Source organism: Panonychus citri, unplaced genomic scaffold (assembly GCF_014898815.1).
Source record: "Panonychus citri isolate SS breed McGregor unplaced genomic scaffold, ASM1489881v1 Contig00140, whole genome shotgun sequence".
NCBI lineage: Eukaryota > Metazoa > Arthropoda > Arachnida > Trombidiformes > Tetranychidae > Panonychus > Panonychus citri.
Window position 1 is genome coordinate 1899940 of NW_026515545.1, and position 22173 is coordinate 1922112.

Below are 22173 nucleotides of genomic sequence, written 5' to 3' on the forward strand. Positions count from 1 at the left end.
TTCAATAACTATCTGTTGAAAATTTAATTATCATATTTGGTGATTAGTTAATTGTAAAATAACCACAACCCACTGCAATGTGAACCTGAAAATTAAATTAAATCAATATCGATAAATTAATTATAGTTTTAATCTCCACCCTCGATTTTATCATTGTCTTTAATTAGTGGAAATGACAAATTGTCATAAAACTTTGAATTAGTATAAAAGGCAATTGGATCAATCAGTAAATTATCATTCAGCTTTTAACAATCAAATCAATCAGTTCAATTTACTAATTGTGTCTTAGTTTAAATCACTAATTAAAACTTAACTCAAAATGAACGCTTTCTTTGTCATCGCTTCACTCCTTGTTGCTTCAGCTTCAGCTGGTTTAGCTCCAGTCAGCTACTCATACCCTGGTGCACCCGCTTATGGACACCATGCTCCCCTTTCATATGCCCCAGCCACTTATGCTTCTGCCCCAGCTTACACTAAAGTCTTAGCCGCTCCAGCCTACGCTTCAGCTCACTATGCCGCTCCTGCTCACTACGCTGCCCCTGCTTACGCCGCTGCCCCTGTTGCCAAAGTTGCCACCGCTCCAGTTTCAACTTTCCAATTCTCCCAATACGTTCAACCAGCTCCAGCTCACTATGCTGCTGCCCCAGCTTACACTAAAGTTTTAGCTGCTCCCTCATACGCTGCACCAGCTTACACCGCTCCAGTTGCCACATACCAAAAATACATTGCCCCAGCTCCAATCCAAACTTACGCTGCTGCCCCAGCTTACACCAAAGTTGTCGCCGCTCCATCATACGCTCCAGCTCACTACGCTGCCCCGCTTATGCTCCAGCTCACTATGCTGCTCCAGCTTACACCTCAGCTCCAGTCGCCTCATACCAAAAGGTCATCTCAGGTCCAACTTACGCCGCTCCTGCTTACGCTCCATGGAAGTAAATTATAACAAAACGTTAGTAAGAATCTTTAATTAGTCAACTACCTTAATTAATGAGCTAAAAATTTTATATTAATTTCAAATGAGATTCTGAATAATTTGTTTTCTTTAATAAGTTTCGATAAATTAAAAAAATCTGCAAATTCAATTTGATTTTGCACCAAAAAAAACTAAATCCTTAATTGTTGATCCAATCATTTATTTCAACTTTAATCAGATACAATCAGCAACTTGTTAATTTCTAAATTCAATCAAACTGATCAAAAATCATATTAGTTTAATTATCGAGTTGAACAATCATCACTTTATTAAATTGTTTCACAATCCTGTCAATCTAAATCACAATCAAACATTCAGGAAAATCATGTAACTTGATATCAACTTTTAAAATTGAATTAATTATTACTGAAAATACCTTGAAGCAATTAACTTGATTGTTAACAATAATCCAACAGCAATCAAAAATCATTGGATAATAATATTAATTTTATTGATTTCTAAATAATATTTTCAATTTGAGGTAAAATTAAATCTACAAATCCAATGAGTTATTGTTTAAATTGTCAAAACTTAATTGTTACAATCTGATCAATCAACAAGTTAATCAAAATGAATCCAATGGTCATGATATTTTAGACCTTAATTGTCACAATTAATAATCGTCAATCAATCTTACTTTTACTGGATCAAGGATACGAAACTGATTAGATTTAAAAATGAAACTGGTTTCCTTTAGATTAACAATCAGTTTAATCATCAATTAATTTAGTTAAATCAATTCAATCAATGAAGTTAAAAAGCAAAATTGAAAAACTGTAATCAAATCATTTTGTTTCCAGACATAAGCTTAAATTATTGAAATTAATCATGATTAATGTGCAAATTAATGTTAGTTAACAACAATCAACGATCAATGGGCAACATGATAATCAACAATCAACAATTTATAACAAACTAAATCAATAAAATTAAAGGTTTGATTTGAGAAACAGTTTTCTTAAAGTTTATGGTCAATACTAATCACGATTGAACAAAAATTAATAAATCTAATTAATCAGAGAAATGATTAACAACACACCCAAGTAAATGCAACAATTAACTTAATCATTGTGGGCGATATGAAAGTTGATTAAGTTTAGATTATAAAGTCTGGATATTTAATTAGGATTTTATCCTTGATTTTGCAATTAAACTATTGTTTTTATTTTCTACCCGTTAATTGTGATTAAAAAACCTCAAGATGATTTGTAAATCGTAAACATGATTATCCTTAATTTGCTGATTTAATTGTTCATTTGAAAAAACGTAAACAGATTTGTTTAATTAGCTCCTAGAGGTTTAAATTATTTCCCAATCACATTGTGAATTTTAATGATGATCATCATTTAAATCGTGTAAACTTTTGATTTCAAGTTAATTGTTATCATCAAATTGATTTTGTATCAACAATTTACACAGAAAGAGTAATAAATTGATGATGAAACTGTAAGCTATTAATAAATTGTTTCTATTTTAATAACAATGATAAATAATCACGATCATCTCAATCATGATAACAATTGGTTAGTGAGAAGATGAATTAATTGCAATTAAAGTCAATGAGATGTTAATTGGTTGGGTAAGTGATTAACTCAATTGTCTTCAAGAAATTACAATTGTTGATGAGAATAAATAATCTGATGGAAAATCTAAAAAGTAATTTTTTGTTGTTTTCTATCAACGAATCTTAATATCGTTAGAATAACCTTGAAAATCGTTGGGATCGAATGATAATTTGAACGTTGTAACGAAATGACGATGATGAATAATGTGAATTGGATAAAGATGATTATGTTAATGTATTAATTGTTGCGAACACGATTATTGAGATTAATATGAAGAGAAAAGAAACAATTGTTTTGAAAGAAGAGAAGAAGAAAAAAAAGTTCTTCCAATGTTAAAGTTTCGTTCGTTCGTTAGCACCTTGAACGTCGTAGTTGATGTTGAGGTAACTTTGGGACAGTGAAAAGTGATAATGAAGACGAAGACAAGTAGGAGAGAGAAAGAGAGTGAGAAGATGATTAGTATTCTGAAAACTTGAAAGTGAGAATCGAACTGGAAAACTAAACGATCTTGAAATGTACAAAAGCAGAATCGACGAGCTTAAGGTTAAGCTTTGTTTTTCTGGGTGTGGGCAAATACAATTTCCGTAATGAAATGACCGCTACTCGGCTATCATAGTTACTACAGTTTTGCTAATAATGGTGGCGATGATTATCATGATAATAGCGATATTATTATTATCTGAATTTCAAGGAACCAGTGAAAGTCTCATTATCTTTTACGATGTACAAGGAGATATAATGATGACGGTGGTTGATGATGAGAATGATGATGATGATGATGATGATGATGGTGGTGGTGATGATGATAATGGCGATGGAGAAAAGAGAATCTAGAATGAAGCGAAAAATAGCCTTAGGGTAATCGCAAAGTGTCTCAAGGTTTTAATCGTTTTCATTATCTACGAAGGTTGAACACGATCATTTTTTTGGACCTTTTCTTTTGCACGTTCAGATAATATTAATGTTTCTCTTTTCTTATTGTAGCCACCCATTTGAAGATTAATAGTGCTGATGATGTTGGTGTTGATTCTTGTTATTTGCTTACAAATTTGATTGTTGTTGTTGATTAATATTATTGACGTTGTTTTGGACTCGCCCATCGTAAGAATTGGTTTAGTATATAAGTGGTCAGTTGGTTGGTTGAAAGTATCAGTTGTTAATCATCCAACAAACCAAACAGTTTAAAATCAAACTTTTTCTTTTCGTTTTCAACCAAAACACCAAAACCAAACCAAAACCCAAAATGAACGCTCTTTTCGTTGCCGTTTTCGCCATCCTCGCCGCTTCAGCTTCAGCTGGTTACGCTCCAGCCCTCGCTGCCCCAGTTGCCGCTTACGGATATGCCCCATACGGTCATGCTGCTTACGCTCATGCCCCAGTTGTCGCTAAAGTCGCCGCTCCAGTTGCCTACGCTCACGCTCCCGCTTACAGCTACGGTAAGTCTAAAAAACCACGATAGTTACAATAATGTGCTAAACGGATAGTCATAGTTTCAAAGTTTCGAGGACTAAAACTCGAACTCGAACTCGAAACTTTTTTTTCTGCCAACAAAACTTGACCAAAGTGAAAGTGAAAACTTTTCCAAACTCAAACTAAATCTAATTGCTAATTATTTTCTTTTCATCTACTCACAGGTTACTCAACCTACGCCGCTGCCCCAGTCGCTAAATACGCCGCCCCAATCGCCACATACGGAGCTCCAGTCTACGGCAAAGTCCTCGCCCCAGCTTACGGTGCCCCAATCTACGGTTAAACTAATCAATTCTAGTTCAGTTTTAACAACAATCAAACCAAAAACAAACCAAATCATTCAAACAGTCAAGTTAGATTTATATAAATTTAAATAGCCCAACACATAGTAATCCCATTATTATGTTAATCTTTCCTCTGGATTATCTAGAGATTAATTAGTTAATCATCCAAACAGATTATCATCAGCAATGAAATAAAATTATTTTTTATCAAAAAAAAAACAAAACTTCAAATGTCCAATTCAATTTATTAATTTTCGCGTTCAATTGTAATTAACAAGATTAATTGTGATCAATTTGAGTTAATTGTGATAATGAAATTTTAACCATCAACATGATGATGATTATTTTGATTTTGATTCTTTTTGTTTGTTGGAAGGAATTAAGAGAAAATTAATCAATTATAATACAACGTTAATCATTTGATACTTTTAGTTACTTTTTTTTAATGTCGATATAACAATTTACTAACATCGACAAAATTTAATTATTTAAATTTGTTAATAATAAACAAATTTAATACCCAATAGAGAGTTAATTAGATTTGTTTTTTGTTTCCTTAATCATTAATCAACTGTAAGTTTCTCAAATTAACCACAGACAATTAAGGATTTACCAATGGAAATTAAATCTTTTCCCTTGAAATTGTTGACATTGTAATAAGGATAAACATTAGTAGATTTTGATTGTTGCCTGAAAATTGATTGTTGATTAAGTGATTAGTTTTCTTTCAACGATTAACAGTTAAGGTACCATAGAAATTTTTTTAATTAAATCAATTTAGGTTTCAATTGATTTAATTGTGAGGGAAAAACAGAAAGAGTGAAGAAGAAAAAAAAACAAATGAATTAATCATATATTTAAATCTAATTCTCATTTTGTATTAAATCACTGTTAAGCTTATTGTTATAACTAAATCACTATTATCATCAATGACAATTAAATTTGGATGAAATGAAAATTATAAAAAAAGAAAGGGAAAAGAGAGAGAGAGAGAGAGAGAGAAAGGAAAAGGTAAAATTATCACAAACATGATCATGATCACAAAGAACTTAATCACAATTAATTAATCAAATTAGCACCTTAACAGAGGGAGAGAGAGAGAGAGAGAAGTAATTAATTATAAATGTAGGAGGTAATTAGTCAACATGAAGAGCAAAAAGATTAAATCACAATGGATATTAATTATTTAACTATTTGTACGATTGACGATTGATTAGTTGTTGATGGTAAGATGATTATTGCAAGTTGATTAGCTAATTGTTGTTGATTGGAAGCCAAAAATCATTCAGGATATAAGAGTTAATTTCCCGTTAATTATAATCAATTGTATTCCTAATCTTGTTTACGGTTTGGTGGTCATTGTCACATTAACGAATGGCAAACAAAAAGTGAAACATCATCAGGCTTAATTGTTGGTATTTGGCAATCAACTCGAATTTGTGATCATCTTCCTTCATCGAAACAATTGGACAATCCAAACATTCTTGATGTTGTTTTTTTTTTCATCGTACAGTTGAAAAGTTGAAACAATTAATTATGTTGGTTTGTTAAAAGAGTTACAATCTAGAGAAAGAGGTAAAAGAAGAAATTGATTAGTTAATTTGATCAGTTGGTTACATGATTCGATTAGAGAAAATCAATTGGATACATACGCTCTTGAACTTTTTCAGAACTTTTCTTCTTGCATCTTAGGTGACACTAGATTAACAATGTATTTTTTGATCTTATTTTGATTAATTTGTTTTCTTTGGGAAAGTGGGAATGGGTCATCATAACAATTAGAAGAGGGAAAAAGAGGTATTTTGATGATTTTTTTCGTTTTCTTTGTGTGTGTGTGTAGTTGATTGTAATCGATTGAAGTCAATAGTTTGATGAAACAATTAATAGAGTAGTTAATATATACGTTGAATTAGAAAGACACATGCAGATATAGAAGAGGGAAAAAGCATGAAAGTGATAGAGATAGAAAGAGAAGAGGAATATTGAAATTAAGAATACACAGAATGTGACGTTTTAGCTTCTTCTGCCTAAGGATACCCGTAGTGTGGACAGTTATAAGAATTGTAAAGAGAGAGAGAGAGAGAGAGAGATTAAGGAGAAAGGGAAGAAAGATGAAAAGATACTAAGCCCAATTAAAGGGTAGCAAGGGAAGAGGTGAAAAGGATTAAAGAATGGAAAGAGAAATAGGAAGAGATAATTCACAAAATGCAGTTAATTATGTTTGAGAAGTTAATTAGAAATAAGCTGTCATCAACGTTGACAATTTACATGTCAATTGTTACCAACGATAACCAGTAGATTATCAATAATATATGAGGCTCAAAAAAATTGGTTACCAGGAGAATACCAAATATCCAGGATACTAAGTTAATTGAGTATGAATATTATTGTGATTAGCGCATTAAATTGTTGTACTTTAAGACCCGTAGTGTTGTTTTTTTGTTGTTATAAATGTTGCTTGATGTTGATGGACTAGGTCCCGTTGGCAATGACAATGAAGATGACGCACATGAAGACGATTCAATACCCGTAATCGAATTTGTTGCAATAGCATTTGAGTTGTTCACTGACCATTTAAAAGGTCAATAAACGAAGTAGAAGTATTTCCTAGGGAATTACCGATTGAGTTTATAAGACAAGAAAAAAATGAGGTATATTGGATTACCCGTAGTCGTTGTTAAATATATTGTGTGTTGTGCTTTTAATTTGTTTGTTTCAAAAGTCCTGACGAGGATGATGATTGAGGTACTTTTGTCACACCCGAATTGTTGATTTACTTGTTTTTGATGTTGCTGTTACTTTGACTGTTGTTGATGATGATGATGGTTACCATTACCACTGCCAACAGTCATACCCGTAGTAGTTGTTGTTAAAGTAATAATATTTGAACAAGTCTGCGAGGTGACTTGATTACCCGTAAGAGATGATGATGAACAAGAGTTACCCGTACTTGTTGAATTGTAATGATTTGAATTAACTAAAGATGATGAGTTAGTTGCGTTGTTTATATTTTCACCACAGCCATTGGTACCACACGATTACCATTACCTCCCAAATTTGCCTCACGATTGATGAAACCAAATATTTAAAAGATGAGCTTTTATGATGTTTTGGTAAATTAAATTGTTTAATTTGAATTAACTTGAGCAATATCCAGACTATGAATTATTAACCATCACTACCCTCCATCATTACCATTACCTCCTCCTTCATAGATTGAGGCACAAATTGATGGTGTAAAGCAACTGGACGAAGATGGAGACGATGCAGAAAGATAAAATTCTGAAACTTGTGGAGGAGGATGATGATGATGATGATGATGATCAAGCTTCTTTACAATATAATATGGCTTCATTATGGATCATGAAACAGCCCATTAAGAGCGATAATGATTAGTATTGGTGTAGAAAGAGTTGTAATCATGAGGTGTGTATGTGTATATAATATTGGAAGATTGAAGAGTTCCTCAAAAGGCTGTACAAATCTTTTAGATTTGATTGCAATCAACTGATGATCCTTGTTATTGTCTTTTGTAGTTCAATCAAAAAGTTCAATGAATTGAATGAAATGATTCTGTTGGTAAAAGTTGCAATCTAAAATTTGAGAGAAAGAAGAGGAAAAAAAATGATTAGTTAATTGAATGATAAATGGAATCAAATTAACAGAAAAAAACGATATACATACACACTCGAATAACTTTTGTTCTTGCATCTCATCAGACACTAGATTAACATTGTATTTTTTTTGATTTTAGGTTGATTAACGTTATAATTAAGGGAAGGTGAGGGTTGTAACAATAAAGACATTGAGACATGTTAGAGAGACAATTAACTATTAATAATAAAAGATCTGATTCGAAAGGTTGAAAGGGTAAACATGCTAATATATATGTTTAAAGGAGGAATAGGAGGTAAAGCGTATTTTTTGTTGTTTTTGATGTATTTTTTTTCGTGTGTAGTAGTTGATTGTAATGGATTGAATTCTAGTTTGATGAAACAATTAATAGAGTAGTTAATATGTATATGTATATACGTTGATTTGAATTAGAAAGACACATGCAGATATAGAAGAGGGAAAAAGCATGATGAAAGTTGTTGATAGAAGGAAAATTAAATAGAAATTAAGAAGTTAAAAGAATGTAATTTTTTTTTTGCTTCTTCTGTCTAAGGATACCCGTAGTATGGACAGTTATTGGATGTGTGTCATTGAGAAGGACAAAGGGAGAGAGAGGAAGATGTAAGGGAAGAAGAGGAAAAAGAGATGAAATGGAAAAGCAGATAAAAGATACGCAACCCAAATAAAGGGTAACAATTAAGAGAGGTAATAGGGATAGATGAGAGAAAAAGAGAAAAAAGAAATAGAGGGGAAAGAGAGAGAGAGAGAGGAGAGGGTAAAAGGGAGAAAAGGATGAGAAGAGATAATTTTGAGAAGATAATTAGAAATAAGTTGTCATCAACGTTGACAAATTTGAAGTCGATTGTTGCCAAAATCAACGATAACCAGGATATTATCGATAACATGAAGACCTGAAGGTCGGTCACAGTTTAAATCTTGTCCAAGATACTCGAAAGATTGAGTGAAAAGATTGTAGATACAGATCCGATTGTTGCGAGAATCAGCACAGAAAATAGAGTTACCCAAGATCGAAATCCCTTGTGGTCGTAAGAATTCACCCCAACCAGTTCCTTCGCCGAAACCAATTACTTTAGATGCATCCTCTTTAGATGGGAATTTGTCGAAAATTAGAAGCCTGTGTTTGTTAAAATCAGAAACAACGATCCGATTGTCACCAAGGAAGGAAACACCTCGTGGTGAATCCAAGGGATGTGAAAAATGGGTTATATATTGTCCGTATGGTGTAAATAATTGGACCCGTCGATTTCGTGTATCACTGACCAAAATTTGATGAGTATGGGAACAAGAGTCTACATCCCATGGATAACAGAATTGTCCGGCTCGATTTCCCTTTTCACCAAATTTAAATTGATATCTTCCTGAAAGGTCAAACACTTGAATCCTATGGTTATCCTTATCGGCAACAATTATATGATTTAAACTTGTATTAATTGTTATACCCGCAGGCCGATCAAAAAGTCCAGCTCTAGTCCCTGGACCCGAACCAAAGACTTGAATAACTTTGATACTCATTGAACCAGCATCAAAGTGTAATAATTGAATACGATTGTTACTACGATCAGCGACCGCAATCAGATAATGTTTATTATGATTTTTGCTAATTGTTGTACTTTTAGACCCGTTTCGATTGGTGTTGGGACCAGGTCCCGTTGAAGATGATAATGAAGATGATGCACATGAAGACGATTCAATACCCGTAATCGAATTTGTTGCAGTAACATTTGAGTTGTTTGTTGACATTGAGAGGCCAACAATAGAAGTAGAAGTATTTCCAAGGGAATTACCGATTGAGTTATCAGACGAGAAAAATGAGGTATATGAGTTACCAGTAGTCGATTGACCAGACAATGAATTGTTGGTCTGTAAATGTTGTGTTGTGCTTTGATTAGTTGATTGTAAATGTCCTGAAGATAATGATTGAGGTATTTTGTCACACCCGAATTGTTGATTTACTTGTTTTTGTTGTTGCTGTGACTGTTGTTGATGGTTACCATTACCACTGCCAACAGTCATACCCGTAGTAGTTGTTGTTAAAGTAATAATATTTGAACAAGTCTGCGAGGTGACTTGATTACCCGTAAGAGATGATGATGAACAAGAGTTACCCGTACTTGTTGAATTGTAATGATTTGAATTAATTGAAGATGATGAGTTAGTTGCGTTGTTTATATTTTCACCACAGCCATTGGTACCAATACCACCACCACCACCACCATTATTAATAATGGAACTTGTAGCCAAATATTGAGGAGTCAACATAAATGGAGGCATTCGTACAATAGCAACACCCCATGGTCGACACAATTGACCAATTGCATTACCCTCTGAGCCAAAGGTTAAACCTAAACGCCATCTAGATCGTTGCTCTAATTGCACCGGTACATGGAAAGGGGATTCATTTAAAGGTATACAATTAACCAATACTGTAATAATCAATTCACTTGGTAATGTTCGTGATTGTGGTACTAAATAGGTTACAGTGTATTTTCCGTTATTATGATCCAGTAAAGTGTAAGGTATGTTTAAAGTTGATGATTGGGATGATCCTAAATGTTGATTATGATTATTTGAATTAGATGAATTTGAGCCTATGTCCAATCCAAGTATATCTTTAACCACATCTTTAACACCATGACAATTACCACCATTACCACCATTACCATTACCATTACCTGCTCCATAAATTGAGGCACAAATTAATGGGGATAAAGAACCGGACGAAGATGGAGACGATGCAGAAGATGAATTCTGAGTTGTGGAGGAGGAAGATGAATTGAATGATGGTACAATTTTAACAAAAATATTTTCCCGGCCAACTAGTAATTCTTCATTGAAACAATTACGTGTAACAATAGTGAAATTATTATTCAAACCGGGAACCGCTACTTCAAGACCATCACCGGTAGCAGAACAGCAAGGTGCAAACGCTGGAGTTGTTAGAAACCCTAAAGATGATACTGCCTTTAAAAGAGCTGAATCTGGTTTATTAAAGGTAACACTTGGTATTGGCAATGAATGACCACCAATCTCCGAGTTTGAATCATAACATGGTCGACTTTGATTGAATCCAATTCGCCGGTGTCCATTATTAGAATTGGTATTACCATTATTGCTGGAATTAAAACCTCCGCCAAGTCCATTTCCTTCAATATTGTGGCTACCTGATGAACAGGAAGATCCCGTTGATGGTGATGATGGTGATGACTGTTGTTGTTGTTGTTGTTGTTTAAAGAGCTGTAAATAGATTCTTTTTACATTCTCTAATTGCTGGAGAAGCTGTTCCCGGCGAATTTGTAGGCCACTCATGTGTAACTGGATGGTCGAATGAATCTCGTTGGCTATCTTGGCTATTTGAGATTCAAATTCATCTTCATGGATTCGTGGTGAGTCAACAATGGAGGAAGAAGATGATGATGAGGCATAATGACTGGAAAGGGTTCCACGGCGAGATGTTGCTACATTAACAGCATTAGAATGACAAATGCTGGTCCCTGGTTCAATATCGTAAAGGCAGTTACCATTTCCTTTAACCAGAGGCGGGAATAGATATGATGACTTATTGTTACCATTAAGATTTAATGAAATCGATGAAGCAAGGTCATTTCGTTGAATGTGGTGGTGATTTAAGGTAACATTATCAAAACAAGAGGCTACTGTTGATGAAGAAGAGGTAGTATTGGAAGTATTTGTATTGATACATGGCTCTAAGCCTTTAGAAAGAGAGGTAGATGTGGATAACAATGAATTGTAAGAGCTATCAGATAATGGTGAAAACAGATCATTGGTACTCCATAATCCATCACAGTTTAGTTTAGACTCGGTTAATCCTTTACGAGACAATAATGAAGAACCAATATTATACGAATCAATTGAACAATTTGTTTTACTACCGGGTGCTTGAAAGCTACTACCATCATTTCGTAATGGACATGGATTACCGTGGAAACCACGAGAGTTATTTATACTGTTAATATTATTACTATTACTATTAATATTATTTAGATTATTATTATTAATCATGTTGTTGTTGTTGTTGTTATTGTTGTTGTTAACATTATTATTGGTAGAGGTGGTGGTTGAATTAATATTATTTCCTGTAGGCCATGGTCCAAGTAGATCATTAACATCCCAATTATGAGTTGATGGACTATTTCGCTGTGATAATGAGACAATACCACCAATACTTTTAGAAATTTCATCTTCAGTTGAGGTTCCAAATAATTTGAAAAATTGTGAGCCGCTTGATGAGCCATCAATTGTTTCCATTATTGGATAAGATGAACCACAATAATATTAAATAATAATAATAATAATAATTAAATCAACTGGTAATATATGTAAATATATATACTATATATAAACACGGAACAGAAAAAAAAAACTTCACTTATAGCACCAACTAAAACAACTTACAAAGAGACAAAGAGAAAGAGAGAAAGAAGGGTTTTTACTTTAAATTGGTCTAACAAGAGATATAATATTTATATTTATATAAAAAAAAGAATTAATTATTTAGATTAATTTAGAAAAAAAAGAAGAAGAAAAAAAAACGGAGACATAAAGGAAAAGGTGACTTGGGTTGACTGACTGAAGACCAGGTAACAACATCAACTTCTCATTGAGACTGTGTTCGGTTCGAGGGACAATTTATACATTGCGTCTGTTTCATTTTCTTTTTTCTGATTGGACACAATTTTTGTTTCTCCATTTTATTTTTTTCTTGTTCTTGTTAATTTAAATTTCCAATTGGGAATTAACATTCCAATCATTGTTTCTTCTTGTAATCATTGGGACAATTTAAGTTAATTGGTGACTTAAAATGTCAACAATTAACAATAATTTCTCACATTAACCAGTAACAATCTTGATTTGGAGAAAAGAATTTTTTTTTTCTTCTATTCTCTTTTTTTTCCTTTGTGATTTTCTCTCCTTGTGTTTACCTTTTCAATTTTTTTCTTTTTCATTTTTTTGTTATTCTCTTCTTCTTTTCTTGATTACCTGTGTGATTTTTTCATTCTTCAAATCCGTTGATTGATTTTGGTTAATCATTTTTTATTCTCTCTGGGTTACAGTTTGGTTTTGGTATATGTGCTTCTTGTTAATCTTTTTTTCTGTTTGTAATTGGGTTAAAATTGTGATTGGAAATGTTTATCTCGCTTTTCATGATTAACCTTGTGATCCTCTCGTTTGGTTTAAATTGACCATTGAAAATTTAACGAAAAAATTTAAATTAGGAATCAAATTGATTGAGTCATTTATTGGATTTATTATTGAAAATTGTTTTTACATTGGAAATAATATGATCACTTGTTAAATGTGAAAGACAATCGGTTTTGATCATTGAATTTTGTGTTATTTACCTGATGAAATTAATTAATTTATAAACAAAACCTTTTCATCAAGTTTATAATCTTTACATGATTAAGTTAATTAATTAATTTCCTTTCTTTTCTCCAATCACCAATTATAGATTTAAACTGGTTAACAAAGAAAGACAAAAAAAAAACAAATGGACTATTGTTGAATATTTGATTAAGTTTAATCCAAGTTGCTAATCCGAATCAATTACCAACACTATTACCATCATCCAAGTCTCGCTTGATATTAGCTAGAGAAATAGGAGAGAAAGAGAAAGAAAAAAATTTAATAATAACCAACAATTAAATTTTTCTATTATATATTTTCACAGGATAGAATTGCTGACCAGACAAATATCACTTTTCCAACATGATGTCCACCTTTGCTTGACCAAATAACCATTACCTGTCACTTTCTCATCACCTTCTTGTCTCATCCTCATCCTTACTCTCTCTCTCTCTCTCTCTTTCTCTCTCTCTCTCTCACACACTCTCTTTCTCTTTCTCTTTAAATTTTTAATCATTTCCCAATGTTGACAATCTCAGCATTTTCCCTTTCCACTGATATTACCTTTCCCAATTCTCATTTAATTACAACTTGACGTTGATTCATTTAATCACCATCATCAAAATCAACAAAAAGTAACAATTCACATCATGAATTACAAATTTGTTGACACTTTTTCATCATCATCAAAAGATGAGCTATAAAGATTTGCAAAAGTTTTTCCTTTTTATCACTTTAATATTTCATCTCTCTCATCATCATCATCATCATCATGTGTCAACATCGTTATCTACTTTAATAATTATCATTATTAAAGATGAAACACTTAACTGGACTGAATGAAGGTTAAATTGTTTCACGTTGAAACAATTCAACTTATCAACAATCATCATGTTAATCATTTACTGTGAATCCTTTAAATTAGCTTGCAACATGAAACAATAATTAACAGGATCTTAAGGATTTGTGACAAACAAAAAATGAACATTTAAATTGTCACAATTATTGTTACAATTAAAAGGTTAACAATTAACTTACCTTTATAAGTAACATAACCTTTATTACCACAAAGACGTTTCTTATTAAATTCATGATTTCCTTTCATTGATTGACTGGTTATCTGAAATTATTAATGAATCAATTGGTAATATTTTTTATGGTTAATTAATATGAATGAAGGAAAAGTTGCTTAATCTTTTCAAATGAATAATCAGTTAATTGTGATCAATGTGAAACAATATTCCCATTTATATACACATATTGTTATTCATTTGTAAAGGTTAATAAAATTTATCTTTACCTCATCAAGAGTTGTATTGAATTCCCTGAGTATATTTGTCCGGACACATCGATAATTTGTCGACTGAATTGGTCTATAATTATCACCATAACCATCAATAATCAGGGAATTACGGATTAATGAGAGTTGATTATTTGTTGCATAAAGAGGTTTATTCAATACAATCCACTGAACTGTCTCATGACAGGGTGGCTCAGTCAGGGAACCCTCATAGGTGATATAATGTTCCAGTGTTGGTAATAATTTATGAATATCAACTGATTCCAATTTATGTGATGTACCTTGAAAATATAATCATTTATATGGTTAATGGTTAATAATCAAGTTAATCTGTTAATCAAAGCCGAAAATTGATTTACACTGATCAACACAATCAACTGATTGTTGAAACGTTCGTTGCTCTCTCATTTGTTTTTGCTACTTTTTACTAATTGTTGGTGATCTTTGATTAGATGATTTTGTCTTTCGATTACAATTTGTTCAATTACATATACATGTATATTATACCTTTGATTGATTCAATTCTATTAGTTAATTGTAATCAAATAGTTTTCCATTATAAATGAATGTGCTCAGAATGTGAATGCTTTTTCATTGATAACCTTTAATTATCTCATAATCCGATATCTCTATTAATTGTGATGAGCATAATTGACGATTAAAGCCTTTTTATCCAACCTCAAGTTAATCATAATTCACCAGATGATGATGATGATGATAAGTTAACAAATCATCTCTCTCATCCTGATGATTATCATCATAATCACCATCATTATCCTCATCATTATTTTCATTCACATTGAAAGCGTAACCAATATTTCATATTGGCAATAATATAAAAACTAATAATAAGCCTATGAAGATGATGATGAAGATAAAGATGAAGATGAAGATGGAGATGATGATGATGATCAGGTTGACCAAATTGATTAACTTGCTCTTACTTTTGCTTACAAAAAGTATAATCTTTTCATTCCGATCTGATATTGCTGTTGATTGTTATATTATCAACAAAGATTTAAGAGAAAGAGAGAAGATGATGATGATGATGATGATGATAAAGAAGATGATGATAATGGGGGTGGAAGACTAACCTTTATATCCTATTGAATGGACATTGAATAACCAAAAGCCAAAAGCATTAAGTAAAAGAATCAACCAATGGATAACTTAATCGACTGTAAATGAACAATTCTGATGGATAACAAAAGGCAAAATCCTTGACTAACTTTAAGTAGTTCCATTGATTGTTATTAACTTAATCATCATTGTCTAATTCATTTTCACTTATCATCATTATTATCATCTCATAATCTTCGTGGGTCTAATCAATTTTGCTAATTTTAACATTGACCATAGTAAGAGAATGATACAATTTACCAATTGATTGGCCTTTTATTTGAAGGGTCAATTTTTGGCATCGGAAATGTATTAATATGTAATGTTAATTTTGTCTAATTACCTTCCAATTTAATGTGTTCAATTGATTTAACGATTGAATTTAAAGCGATCGCAGTTGATTCCTCTTCCGGTGTTGCTGCGATGTGGATTAGAACTGCAATCACTGCTAATCCGTTTGATTCTTGAGCGGCTTGAGTCCAATTGTGATAAAGTTGCGAATTATAAAAGTATAACTGAAGTTCACCCGGAAATGCAATCCCGTTAATCTTATGTTCCGATCCACGATCGACCTCAGTACCATAGTGTAAAATCATATGATTAATTGAATATTGATATGATAAAGGTCCGGAGGTAATTGTTACCGATGAATTACCAATGACACTTAATTGTAATCCTCTTCCAGTGTTAATCAAGTTACCATGAATCTTTAATGAATCAACATCAACATTTTCAATTATTCATTAGTAACAATCAATTTCAATTGGCATTAAATTTATCACAATGGTTAATTTTTTACAGTTAATAGTTGATTTTAATAACCAATTGATTTATGGATTTTTCTTGTCAACTTTTATATTGTCAAGTTAATTGTTCTCATAATCGTCTATCTAATGGCACATTATATAAACTTAATTGTTGACAATTTGCTATTGTTATTGCCTATTTGTCTTAGATAAATGTATCATCATCTTTTTCAGTTAAATTGTTGCAATTTATTGATAAACTTTAATCACTTACAGTGTCTTTAATTTTATTCATTTGAATTGGTTCTAATCCAGGATCAAATAAAAGCGAATCTGGATTAATATCAATTGGTGATTGTTTCCTTCCCTTTGAACAATGTGACCATTTAGGATTTATAATACCCCAATAATCTGGACCTGGAAGACAACAATTAGTTAATTGTGAGTTAGGAAAGAAAAGCTGATCCAATCGATTCTCCATTAAATTTAAAGTTCAGTTTAGAAACGATAAATGTTCAATCGTAACAATTTTCATGAGAGATTATTAGAAAAAGAAAAAGTTTGTCAAACTTTGTGAGAAAAAAAAGTTTTCCAACTTCAACTTGAACTCGAAAATTTTAAAGTTCTAAATTTAAGATTCGATTATCATCTAATTGGTTGATTCATCTTACCTGAGATACCATCATAAGCCCACCATTGATCCCAAGAACTAGTTGCTAATGATGAAGTTAATTGTGAACTGATTAACAATAGTAAAGTTAATTGTGATAATAAAAAGTTGCAACTGTTTTTTGTATTAACTGGTAAGATTTTCATAGTAAATTAATAATCAATCCAATCAATTGAAAGGGACGATTAAATTTTCACAATTAAAGTTGATTAAGACACACATTCAGTTGAGATTTAGTTGAGAAAATCATCTAGCAATTTAGATGAATTACAATCAATCAGAATCAATGGTTAACCAATCAAGTAATTAAATCATTTTGACACAAGAGGCGAAGGAAAAAAAATCCCAGAAAAAAATTGAGTCAGAAAAAGGAAACTTAATCCAAATGATTAAAGATTAAACAAGAATTTAGATAATCCAATGGAAGGGAATTAACTTTCTCATATTAATCCTTGGCACTTAAACACCATCAAAATGGAATCAATTATTTCGGTGATTAGTTAATTGTTGCAAAATTAAAGGTGAAAATAATTAGAGAGAAAAAGTTTCATCTTAACATTTTGTTCACCTTTTATTCAATGAGATAATAAGCCTTATATACTTAACCTTTTATACTTTAAGGGAAGATAAATGTACATAGATAGATGTGAATGTTATTCTTGAGCATTCTCATTCTCTCCCTGAATACCCTCCATGAACATCTATAGGATAACAAGAAATTGAATGCATACCCTGTAAGAATAATAGTAATCACTGTTCCCATTGAATACCATTGATACTTGAGGAATGGTGAGTTCACCTTAGATTGAAACTTTTTTTCTGCTTATCGAAGTAATTTTCAATTTCGATATATATTATATTGATATTATCAATCAAAGAAAATGTTAACACTGAGAAATGAACAACAAAAAACTCATGACATTTTCAGTTATCTCTAAATGTATTACTAGAATCGTTCTGATATTTCTAGAGACAAACGGATAATATTATGATAAAGGAAAGTTCTGATTAGTATTCAGAGATTATGATTAAAAGTGAAAGATTGAACTGATTGATTTCTCATGATTCAGAATTGATGATTAACTTTTTTTCTGGTGAGTTTTCAGTGAGTTTAAAATCAATTCTTTGAATTTGTAGTTACTTTTTATTCACTTGAATTTTTACCATGGAAAGGAAACTTAAATCGGAATAAGATGAAGAGGAGAGATTCTGTTCACCATGAAAATATTATTTCTGAATAAAAGTATAAACTAGAAAAAGAATTGAATCCAATGTGTTGAGAAGATTAACCTTGGGTGTGTATTTGATTCTCTCTCTCTCTCTCTCTCTCTCTCTCCTTTTTCTTTGTCTCTATCGAGCCATGAAATCGACCGGAATATCTGTTGATAATATGAACTTATGGACAGAAAATCTGAGGACAAAATTATCACCATGATTCAACCTTTTCTCCCCTGAAATTCAAACATTCTCTCCATCTTTTCCTCTTCAACATTTTTCGTCCCATCGATGAGTAATTGCTCGGAAGGTTATATTAAATGAACTCATAGGTTACTGGTGAAAAAAAAAGAAAAACAATATTTCTCAGATTATCATCAATTCAACTGAGGATATTCTGAATCCTCAGTTCCTGAAATATCAATCAGAAAGTTTATCAAGATCACTGAACTTTTTTCTTTTCACTCTTTCCATCAACTTTCATCTTAAATTAATCTCACAAGTTTTACTTTTTCATTTCTACTCTGATATTATTATTAATTTATGGATAACTAATCATGAATTAATCATTTGAATCAAATGAAACGTTGATGAGACTCATCATGGTTACGAATTTTTTTATATACATATAAGGTGGGACAGCAGCAGCAACAGTAACAGCTAGAAATTCAGCAATGGAAACGATTAGTTTAATTTTCCAAATATGAATTCCAAATTAATTCACTTCCTTGGAAATAAACCAAATCGATTCCTGAAATTAAATTAATTAACTAAATCAACTTGATTTAAAATTAAAACAAATTAACTTTATTAAATTAAATTAAAATCAAACATAATTATTAAATTGAACCTTCACCATCAAAAGCTAATGATTGATTGATCTTGTTGTTGTTGTTGTTGTTTACCATCATCATCAACAATGAAAAAAATTAATAAAAATGATTATTGTTGTAAATCAACAATCAACAATTAAATCAAATGTTGTTTTCAAAAACAACCGCAACAATGAGCGACATCAAAATTTACAACAATTAATTATTTACCAAAATTAAATGTAGGGGAAAAGTAGGAGGCAGAGAAAAAGAAAAATGAAGAAAAAGAAAGAGAAATGAAAGAGAAAAAGAAAGAGAAATTAAATCAAGGGAAAGAGAAAAAGAAAGAGAAATTAGAATCCCTTTGATTTTCTTTCTCTCATCTCTTCATTACATTACACCCCCACCCTTATGATTAAACAAAGGGAGATGGAGAGATGATTCATGGTGGTTCAGGGTTTCTCTTCAGCTTGGTGATCGGAATAAGGTGCTTTGAATGAACCTGTTCAATTCTGAGAGGTGATTCCGATATGGCAATGTTGTAAATGTTATCAGCAATTTTTCCAGCGACTCTGTATGGTCCACAGCTATTTGGATCTAATTTCCTCTTATTGATCCCAGCAAGATTTTTAACGTACACGATTTCGTTATCAGCGAATTTATAATCATCGTGTTTATGATTAAAAAGGTCAGCATTAGCTTGATGATTATCCAAAGAATTTCTGAGAGCTTGAATTCGAGCCTCATCTAATTCAGGAAATTGAATATCATCACAATTTTCGGGTTTACTTCCATTAAACAGGTAAAATGGAGTAAATTTGGTAACAGCGTGAGGAGTATGATTGTACTCAAAGATCGTACGTTGTAAGTACTTGACCCAGCCATATCGATAGTTGTTGGAGATCATCTTGATTCTGATCCTATAGATTATTGTGTTTCCAACACGCTCACAAAGTACATTACTTTGGGGTGATGATTTGGGAATGAAAGTGATATTAATCTTCATCCGGTCCAAATATTCAGCGAATTCATTTGATGTTATAGCAGTGTATTTATCAGCTAGCAAGGTATCAGGTTTACCATCAGCGATCACTTTATTAATCAGTGATATAAATTCAGCAGCAGTTTGGTGATTTGAGGCAATAGCCCAGACAAATCTAGTGAAATGGTCAACAGCAAAATGGATGTAGCGTTTCTTGGATCCATATCGATCCAGCCCACAGATAGTATCGATAGCAATTATTTGGAATGGTCGTTCAGCAGGACCAAAGTGTCCCATTTCAGCAATTAGTTTCGACCTTCTTGTTTTACCCAATTGACATGGATTACAGCTTTTAACAAAATTAATCACATCCTCGGTTAATTTCGTCCATGTGTATTTCCAGCTAATGATGGTTATCATTTTCCTAATACCAACATGACCAAATTGTTGGTGAACAGCTTCCATCAGTTTATACCTTAAGGACAAAGGTAAAATTATCTTCCTGTTTCCATTTCTGTCAGTTTTATAACAGATTCCGGTTTCATCAGCAAGTTTTGAATCAATGTCATTGATTTTGGATTGTTCAGCTTTTATTTCTTCAGCAGTGATGAAATTCACCAATTTGAATGGATAATCCACCGAATCAGCAGCAACAGGATCTCTTGAGAGATAATCAGCTTCCACGTTCTCTTTACCAGGACGATACTTGACCTCAAAGTCATATTGAGAGAGGAAGAATGACCAGGTAAATAACCGACTATTTGGCTCTTTAATCTTGTGAATTGCCTTAAGAGCAATATGATCTGTGATGACGGTAAACTTGCGATCATATAAATAGTGGTGCCAGAACTTAACAGCTTCAACAATAGCGAGACACTCGAGATGAGTAACAGGATAGTTAACTTGATGAACTGTTAACTTTTTGGAAAAGTATCCAATCGGGTGCAGCTTATTGTTCTCATCCGGTTGTTTCAAGACAGCACCTAGACCAATACGACTAGCATCGGTTTCCAGGATCAGCACAGCATTTGGGTTAAACATTTTTAGCACTGGATCAGAGGTGAACAAGGTTTTAATTTGGTCAAATGATCCTTGACAATCAGCAGTCCAATTGAACTTTGTATCCTTTTTCAGCAGATGATGAATTGGGTCCAGAATCTTTGTAATGTTTTTGATGAATTTCCGGTTATAATTTACCTTGCCCAAGAATCGTCGAACTTCTGATACATTTTTGGGTGGTTTGAGATTCAGAATTGAATCAATGTTCGAATGAAGAGGCTTGATCGAATCTTGAGATAAATGATGACCAAGATAATTCACATTAGTCTGGAACAATTTTGATTTTTCAAAGTTCAATTTTATGTTTTCAGCAGCAACAGCAGAGAAAAGTTGAGAGAGATGGTCAAGATGAATTTGGAGAGATGGAGAGAAAACAATAATGTCATCAATATAATTGTGACAAAATCCAGTCAATTGATGTTTCTCCAGGATGTTACGGATTGACCTTTGAAAGATGGCAGGAGCGTTTTTCAATCCAAACGGCATAACCAGCCATTCATAATGACCATGTTGAGTGACAAAGGCGGTCTTATGAATGTCCTTCTCTCTGACTTTAACGTGCCAAAATCCGGACCTAATATCGAAGACACTAAAGAACTTACTCCCGTAGAGGGAATCAATAATGTCCTCAATCCTTGGCATCGGATATTTATCAGCGAGCATCTTATCGTTGAGTTTACGATAGTCGATGCAGAAGCGGGTTTTATCGTTGTCTTCCCTCTTGAAGGCCAACGTAACAGGTGAAGCATAAGATGAGTGAGATGGACGGATCAACTTTGCTTCCAGCAGAGATTTAACTTCAGCGACAATTCGATCTTCACGTAAAGTACGATAAGGTTTCGAATTGATGGGAATTTCAGTATCCAATTCAACGATACATTCGACATCCTTTAATTGACCCATGTCGAATTTCCCTTCAGCAAATACCCCTTTGTATTTTGTCAGCAGCTTCAGCATAGCGGGATTGATACTATCAGC

General features: G+C 32.4%; 4 protein-coding genes across 4 annotated transcripts; 2 read left to right on the plus strand and 2 right to left on the minus strand.

Annotated features, from left to right (window-relative positions):
- Positions 1-216: 216 nt before the first annotated feature.
- On the plus strand, positions 217-1109 carry LOC128394975 (cuticle protein 16.5-like). The gene is given in 2 exon segments (XM_053355357.1): positions 217-821; positions 824-1109. Coding segments are annotated over 2 exon segments (615 nt in total). The 5' UTR covers positions 217-319; the 3' UTR covers positions 937-1109.
- Positions 1110-3684: 2575 nt separating this feature from the next.
- On the plus strand, positions 3685-4516 carry LOC128394976 (cuticle protein 16.5-like). Its single transcript, XM_053355358.1, has 2 exons — positions 3685-3974; positions 4173-4516. Exons 1-2 carry the CDS (start codon positions 3782-3784, stop codon positions 4289-4291), a joined length of 312 nt encoding a protein of 103 aa, XP_053211333.1. The 5' UTR covers positions 3685-3781; the 3' UTR covers positions 4292-4516.
- Positions 4517-7985: 3469 nt separating this feature from the next.
- Positions 7986-12197, minus strand: LOC128394973 (probable serine/threonine-protein kinase ndrD). Its single transcript, XM_053355355.1, has one exon. The coding sequence runs from the start codon at positions 12192-12194 to the stop codon at positions 8745-8747; it is 3450 nt and encodes a 1149-aa protein (XP_053211330.1). The 5' UTR covers positions 12195-12197; the 3' UTR covers positions 7986-8744.
- LOC128394974 (carbonic anhydrase-related protein 10-like) lies at positions 12104-17689 on the minus strand. Its single transcript, XM_053355356.1, has 6 exons — positions 17129-17689; positions 16732-16874; positions 16055-16418; positions 14593-14873; positions 14331-14412; positions 12104-13536 (listed from the first exon to the last, which is right to left on the minus strand). Exons 1-6 carry the CDS (start codon positions 17271-17273, stop codon positions 13490-13492), a joined length of 1062 nt encoding a protein of 353 aa, XP_053211331.1. The 5' UTR covers positions 17274-17689; the 3' UTR covers positions 12104-13489.
- Positions 17690-22173: the final 4484 nt, after the last annotated feature.